This window comes from Branchiostoma floridae, chromosome 1 (genome assembly GCF_000003815.2).
Source record: "Branchiostoma floridae strain S238N-H82 chromosome 1, Bfl_VNyyK, whole genome shotgun sequence".
Taxonomy (NCBI): Eukaryota; Metazoa; Chordata; class Leptocardii; order Amphioxiformes; family Branchiostomatidae; genus Branchiostoma; species Branchiostoma floridae.
Genome location: NC_049979.1, coordinates 14,221,792 through 14,229,711, shown reverse-complemented (window position 1 = coordinate 14,229,711; position 7,920 = coordinate 14,221,792). Strand labels below are relative to the sequence as shown.

Genomic DNA, 7,920 nt, shown 5'->3' with positions numbered 1-7,920 from the left:
CCGGTGAGACTTGCCCATGACGTGTTTTTATAGTAAAAAGATTTAAAAAAGTAAGTCGAAACCAAGTAAAAGGATTTTCAAAAAATAAGTAGAAAACATCCTGCATGAGTAACTTTGATATAAAACAGCATCCCCTAATCTTGTTCCCCTGTTTTGGATAACACAGATACATGTATATGTATACAAATTTTAAATCAAGCTGACTTCTGCTGACAAGTGGGAGGAGATGATTTTTTCTCGATCTCGATCACTAACAGTTACTTGCCCTAATCCACACCGTGAGAAAGCCACCAGGTGCAATCCGAAGAAACAGTTGATTGACATTTGAATGACAGGTCGTGACTTACTCGATATTGCCCGGATTAAGCTTTAGGTGCCCCCAGAGAGACCCGGCGCGGGTCTGGGGGCACGTAGGGGTTACTATCTTTTCAACCCTGTAACGTAGGCATTTTTCATCCTACTACAACGAAACTTGGACACAACTTACAGAAGTATATGTACATAACAGCCATCAAGTTATATTTAAGGAAATAGATCTAGTCAAAGGTTTGAATGAAATTACGGCCATCACCAACAGTTACTTGACCTTTAGAAAAACGTTTTGAAATTGCATGATGCATATAAATGGAAAGATGTCATTCAAAACAAAGGAAGGTAAGAAGACTTTCGTTGGCTTTTCGTTGTCTTTGGGCTTGCTGGTATACTTAGGACTTTTGAAACAGCTCATATCACAACATCATAGGAAATGTCAAATAATCAATAAGCTAATACATATATAAGATGTGATCTTAACCGCATGGAAATTGTCCGTTTGTCACATGGACTTTCTATATTTGTCAACCTTCACAGATATAGTCTGTTTGTATACAAACTTTGTAACATGGGTATTCTACATTTGTGAAACCTCGCTGAACTTGTCTGTTTCTGACATGGTTTTTCTGACAAAGTGACATTTGTCAACCCTCACTAAAGTTGTCCGTGTTTGTGACGTGGAACTTTCTTTCCTCTGCCTCCTTGTTTCAATTGTGAAAAAAAGCGACCACAAAATCAACTGACTAAACCCTGATTCAACATTTTCTAAGTTTGTCGAGATATTTACAAAAACGGACTTGTCATGCAATACGTGTTTTCCACGTATGTTTTATACATGTTATGTAGTTGTGGCTGATAGATTTAGTATATCATGCGCCAGTCCCCACCACAGCCTAAGGAATGTTTGTAGAATATGTCCAAGCTTTCGAGGTTGGTGTAATTTTTTTTTTACATTTTTTTGTCAACTTGGCAGAAACGAGGTCAGGGCAGTAGGACGCTGTCAGGAGCAGGATGATCATGAAGAAGGGACGAAGAGGAGCGGATATATGAGATGAAGCGATAGGTAAATGCTCTTTACCTGTCCTTTTTGGCCGGGTTGTTAAAGGGTCTTATCATAATGATATTCAAAAAAAATTATTGCAACTAAGGCTTGCAGTAAAAAAAAACAATTTCATCATCACGGACGCTTCTAGTTGAATCAAATGTCAAAGTTTGCGCTACCAAAGAATTATTTCTGTACGAAGCAGAAACACTGTCACAACGATCGTACAGATAATTTGAAAATATATCTTGTCGTATGCAGTGTCTGGAAAAAGTGTTTGGGTTGTCTCCAGAGGATTGCGCCCCAGATTTAGGACTTTGTGTGTAACATTAGAAGGTACGGGTATATCCTATATTAAAACAGATATAATTCCAATTTGATAACTTCAAAAAACATGTATTATTGTATTTCTTTTCATTCTTATTACCTGTTTGAAAAAGCAGGTCTTGATTCTGGTAGGGATGTTTGTGTTTCCGGACCGTTTGCGATCACGTTTGCTATGGGGATAGATATTGTGAGTCATTGTGCTACAGCGCGCATTAGAAGTTTGCAGCAGTTTTGTGGTTTGTTTAAAAAAAATATTTACACCCCTTTTTGACAGGAGTAGAGTGGTCCTAGTTTATCTGGTAATTCTAAAGCAAACCAGCTGGGCAATAAATACCCCTGTCAAGCTGGTCAATTAGGCACCACTGTGTGCAGGGGTGAATCACTATGTACACATTAGGGATGTGAAGCCAGTGGCTGCACAGATCCACAACTAGGAGAAAGAGGAACTGTGACCATCCCTGTCACCTCTGTATGGAATGAACCAATACACTAGTATACACATTGGGGATATGTGCCAGGTGCAGGTGTAACAATAGGAAATAAAAATGCAATGGTGAGGTTACAAGAAGGTGTAGTTTTGGATCTCACTGTTTACCATAGGTAGATATATAAGAACAATGATGGAATAATTTTGCCAAACGTCAAACCCTAACAACCTAACATGATAGTGCAAGAGTCTTTTCTTTGGCAGGTCTTTAGAAGTGTTTTTGAACGTCGATTTTAATTTTTATGTTAATTCCCTAACATGAGTTACTCACGCGCAAACCTGTTCTCGTATTTGCTGGAACAGCTAATATTACACTCTAGTTACAGCACGTGTTCAGTGACGTCAGGCCTCTAATCTGCCTTTACTGCTCTGAGCTGAGGTAACGTTACTTGTACTCTGTTGAGGTACAAAGTCCGCGGTGGGCTCAACAGACATAGGAAACGTACCATACGGTCACCACTACCCGTTTCAAGTCATATCGCCGTCACAAAAGATCACAGTCTGGTATGTAACGTTACGTGTAGATTGGCACATATTGAAGATAGGCTAGAGCCCAAACTGAGCTGGTTCATAGGATTGTTGCAGTTGAAACTTGCTTTATTTTACGGTTCGCTTGTTATCAGAACTTCAATTCTTACTAGGTTGGAGTGCCTGTTGTAAAATTTCCTTCGGCCATGTTGGCCTCGGAGCCGAGAAGCTGACATGCCGATATACACTCTGGCATCCACCCTGAACAACTAGTGCTAGGCTAGCCGAACAACGTATAGACCAAGGGGTTATCAAAACCTCCCTGTACTAGCTAGTAGAGATGCCAGAGCGAAGAAGCACACTGACAGTCAAGGCGTCTGCTATTTAGACTAATCAAATACCTTAATTACATTTTACACGGTATAAATGGTCATAAATCTCAACATTTTGCTGTTATAGCGGTTTGCTGGATTTTCATGTAAGTCGTTAGTTGTGGTTACTTTTCTGCCCCTCCATGATATGGGGCGGTTTATACGGGAGACGTATGGGAGGCAACAAACTAGTGAGTTAATTCAATATTTGTCTTTCTCTGCTCTGCAAATAGAGTCGTAAAAAAACGCTGTGTTCTCTTTGTAGACGATGGCCAAAGACCTGACTTACGTGGTTACGGGTGGATATGGATTTGTTGGGGTCCAAATTGTGAAGATGTTAGCGGAGAGGGGAACCAATATCAGGGAAATCCGAGTCGTCGGCAGGAACCCGCAAAACTTTCAGCCCCTCGACTTGGGAGATAAAGGTAAATCAACGTTGTATGTTTTCTGAATGTAGTCGTCCAAATAGGAAAGACCGAGTGAAAGATAAGTGTACCGACATCACATCTCCGATAGATATTAGAAAACAACCTCCGGGTTAGCTATTCTGTTGTCAGCGCGTTTGCCTTTGTGGAGGTTTGCTTTGCTGATGGGGACAGAACTTCGGTGTAAAACAAGAACATATCATTGTCCGCATATTGCAAGCTTTGATATAACTTTTATATGAACTCCAGAAATCAACATCCATGCCGTGGCTGGGGACGTACGGGACCCAGTGCGCATGTCAGAAATCTGCACCGACGCCGATGTCGTGATCCATACGGCGGCAGTGGTCGATTTTCTGGGATCGATGAGTGACGACATCCAATTTGATATCAATCTGAACGGTAAAGCAAACACAGTGACTTGTTTGAAGCTGTGTCGTAGATCTACTGCTCCGAACATCTGAAAAAATGATTACCTACAAAAGAATAACCCACAAAAGAATAAGAGAAACATCATCTCGCATTTATTTATTTATTAATCTTTCAGGGTAGTCCCTACAGTTTTGATAAAACTGATTTCCAAGGGAGCCCAAATGAACTTTAGATTTGTTTGCTTCCTTCGTTCTTTCAATTTACAAGCTGTAGTTTATTTTCATTCACTCGGAAATCGTCCCGTTGCTTTCCGTCAAGTACAACATTTACCATACCCCAATTTATCAATTTCTACGCTCCTACAGGGACGGAAAATCTCCTGCAATGTTGTGTGAATGCAGACGTTCCGTGTTTCGTATACACCAGCAGCACGGCGGTCATTGGTCCAAACTCTCGCGGTGATCCGATAGAGAATGGAGACGAGAACACTCCTTACGACACCTCAAGTCCACTCATGACGTACAACAGGACCAAGGCTGCTGCCGAGAAGGCCGTCGTCCGGGCGGACGGACGCAAAACAAAACACGGGAAAACGCTCCACACGTGCATTCTGCGGCTTGGCGGTACTTATCTTCAAAATAATTGTTATAACGTTATACTAATCATATAAGGAAAAGACGATGCCTCAAAAGGGAATACAGTTTCCTAATCCGTTCGCTTTTAAACTGCGCTCTTTAATAGATGTCCTGACGGACCGTGTGAATACTGTTCCTTAAGCACTTGATATCTTGATGGAGCTAGAATTCCTTCTATCAGAAAGCCAAACTTTTTTTTTAATTTCAGGACTGTTTGGTGAGGGTGAAATGCCTGTAATCAAACACTGTCTGGACAACGGGATCGACCTCTTCGCCAAGTCGCAACCACGAGTGGGTAGGAAAGCCACCAAAGCACGCCTCACCTACACAGGGAACGTGGCCTGGGCTCATCTTCTGGCCGCACAGAAGCTTCTGCAGTCACCAGAAACCATCGGCGGCGAGGTTTTCTTCGTTGCTGACGATACTCCTGTTCAGAGCGATTCCTGTACTCACAACGCCATCTTCAATCCTTGCAGAATCCGCTGGGACGACAACCTCGTGCTCCCTCTCTGGCTCCTCTATTTCATCGCTTTCTCCTTAAAGTGTCTAAGCATTCTCATGAAGCCTTTCTACAACTTTGTTCCGCCTCTAAATCGAGAGATTCTGATACTTGTCAACACTAATTTCTACTTCAGCTACAAGAAAGCCACCAGGCTTCTTGGCTACAAGCCGCTATTCACATGGGAAGAGGCCAGGGAGAGGACTGCCGCATGGTTCGTGGACTGGAAGGCCAAAGGCGCCACGTTTTCAAAGTGATATCGATCTAATTCAGTGATAGGTGCAACAATAACAGGTTCAGCACACTGCATACAACAATAAAATGGTTCAAAATTGATCATAACTGTGAACATCCATGCTTTCGTTACCGTAGGCTGACCGATTGGTTCGCAGTGTTGCAGTTTGTAGCTGTTCCGATAAATGTCGCCCCAATACCACAGATCACAGTTTATCACAGACCCACATGGGGACATAGGCCGCATAGCCGAAGCACAGTCTTCATACCGGAATCGTGTATACATGTAGTGGCCCATCCAGGTCCGGAGAGCCTTCGTTATGACAAGCTTTGGTTGAATACATGCAATTTATGACTTCAAGTCATTAAAACATCTAGTGACTACTTGTGCACTATGGTGACGGTTCACGTTGCCATTTCATGTCATTTCACGGGCAGATCTTAAAGGTCAATGATTCCGATTTTTAACTTAGATTTCTTCAGTGCGATCTATGCCGTATTTATTACTTCAACGTGGTTCCCTAAAATTCCTTTCCCTCACTAATCGTAGCAGAACTCCAAAGCACCAGTAAGTCTACCTTTGTTCCACCAAAGATCAAGCAAAACGTTTCTTCTGCAGAAAGCACAAGAGAGCAATTTGCTTGTTTCTTAATATGATGGCACTCACATACTTCTACGCACGGTTCCCACATAGGCGATTAGCCGGTTGGGGACCGTGCGTAGGAGGATGTGAAAACCATGTTCATTAGTCCTCCAGTCGAAGTCTTTGTTAGCAGACTCAAGCTGCAAGAACAACAGGGCTAAAGAGGTTTCATGAGAGCAAGCACACGCAAATGGGGGAACTTAATCACGAATCAGCAGCCAACATAAGTGTGTATGACGTGTTTGAAACGACCAGAGCTACTCGTATGTAAAAGTCGTTGTAAAAGAATGCCTAACACATGTTACATAACTTTCACTAATATTCTCGTTTCTACACGTGGATAGATAGATGGGTAAATCATAGATGGGTTGATAAAGCAATAGACCGCCAGATGAATACCAAGTACGCCTTGATCTTTGCCTTTAAACTCCTAGTCTGCAGCACATGGAAAGTCAAACACACAGCGTTACATACATGCATTGTATGGGTAGAGCATGTGCGCCCAGTTAGTCCATGACAGTATTGTGACACACATGTACAAAGCATACATACATACAAATATGTGCATTGTATATATAGATGAATACATATATACAGGCAAAACTAGCCCCCCTTCACAGATGTAGTTCCTCAGCAGTTCGTCTGCCATAACGACATAACGTTACTTTGTCATTGGAACTGAAGAATGCGTGTTCAGTGAAGTCTTTTCTACAGCCGCGATACGGCACGTATCATCCACTTTCCTCTCACGTCGCTCAGAACCATCACCGCGGATAATATGGCAAGCCGGAAGCATCAAAATGGGTGGAATTAATGTAACAATTTCCTGAACACAAGTAGCCAATCCATTCTGGCCTCTGAAATTTCCAACATGAGACACGGCACTTTCGATGTGTTTATCCTGACTGCAGGCACATCGTCACTTTGTTCAATTTACTCAGTAATTTTGTACAATGAGTGCGGTAGGGCAAAAAGTAGTATGTGACATACTAATGTAGTACGCAAAGTCTGGAGTTCGCAAAACTTTGTCACCTATAGCAACGTAACGGTCGTCATAGTTTATTGACTACAACGCAGCCTTATGTTTTATAAACTGTTTTGAAGTCACGTAACGTTGCATCATACATGCAGCTTTGTCATTTGCCGCTGTCTTACTCAAATGGGCTACAAGCGTTAAACATCGCCCGTTGACGACCTGAATTTCAAGGTTTACACTGTCTACTTTTCAGTCAATCTTAATTTTTGTTTTTCTTATATCTACCCAGCCGTATAATGAGCGTATGCGCGTCAAACAAGTCTTACAAGAGCTCGTGAGAAGAATATTATATAATGGGCATTCACCAGGTCTCATGCACACGTAGGCCACACGTAAACCTAAATAAAGGTTCAAACAAACAAACGTTACTTCAAATGGCCTGAATACAGATGGCACGCACAGTAGAGCGTGGAGTGCTCAGGGCAAACAATTGTCACAAGAAAGTATAGTAACCCCGCATTAAGCACATCATTTGTCATGTTGCGGGCCGTTCTTCAAATTAAAAAAGTCGGTAAAAATAGAATTCTAATTTCAAGGCTTGCACAGTTCATCAGATGGCAAGTCAGCACCTCGTGTCGGTGAATCACCTCTGGGAACATTGAATGGCAGAGTCTTCTTCAGAGTGTTCTACAGCGGGGTTAAAAGGCTTGCAATTTTTTGTTGCACGAATCCTAGCTATATGTTGTTGTTTTCTCTAACCGGAAGTGGATGTGAAAGTAGCAATGTCAGAAGTGGAAAATTCTTGCCATTTGATCAAGGATTTGACTCGGCTAACTCCTCATATTCACCCCAATTTGTTTAGCCAAATTCTACTTTTTTATTCTAGCAACCAAGATGTCTCAGATATACCACTTTGTCAGCACAAATCCACAATGCTGAGAGATGCATACTCACATTGTTGTGCTAGCCAGCAATTTTACAGTGTCGACAAGACATTTACTGCCACTGGACGAAGACCGCGTATATCACTGTTGGCCTGCTGAACTATCAAGTACTACATGATATGTGATATTACTGTTTACTCTCCGCACAAAACCCTGCTTACTACTGTTTGTCAGCACAAGATAGT

General features: G+C 42.0%; 1 protein-coding gene across 3 annotated transcripts in view; it reads left to right on the top strand.

Moving 5' to 3' along the window:
* The window catches only part of LOC118415735 (3 beta-hydroxysteroid dehydrogenase/Delta 5-->4-isomerase type 1-like), a 14,178-nt gene extending 8,904 nt beyond the window's left edge, over positions 1-5,274 (top strand). Inside the window, exons 2-6 of one of the 3 annotated variants that reach the window (XM_035820522.1) lie at positions 2,495-2,672; positions 3,273-3,432; positions 3,682-3,834; positions 4,170-4,427; positions 4,648-5,274. In XM_035820522.1, coding sequence (XP_035676415.1) covers positions 3,276-3,432; positions 3,682-3,834; positions 4,170-4,427; positions 4,648-5,195 — 1,116 coding nt within the window. In that variant the 5' untranslated portion in view covers positions 2,495-2,672; positions 3,273-3,275 and the 3' untranslated portion in view covers positions 5,196-5,274. Of the gene's footprint in view, positions 1-2,491; positions 2,673-3,272; positions 3,433-3,681; positions 3,835-4,169; positions 4,428-4,647 lie in introns of those variants that run through there. The other 2 variants (XM_035820531.1, XM_035820539.1) reach the window with 2 other exon arrangements.
* The last annotated feature ends 2,646 nt before the right edge of the window (positions 5,275-7,920 follow it).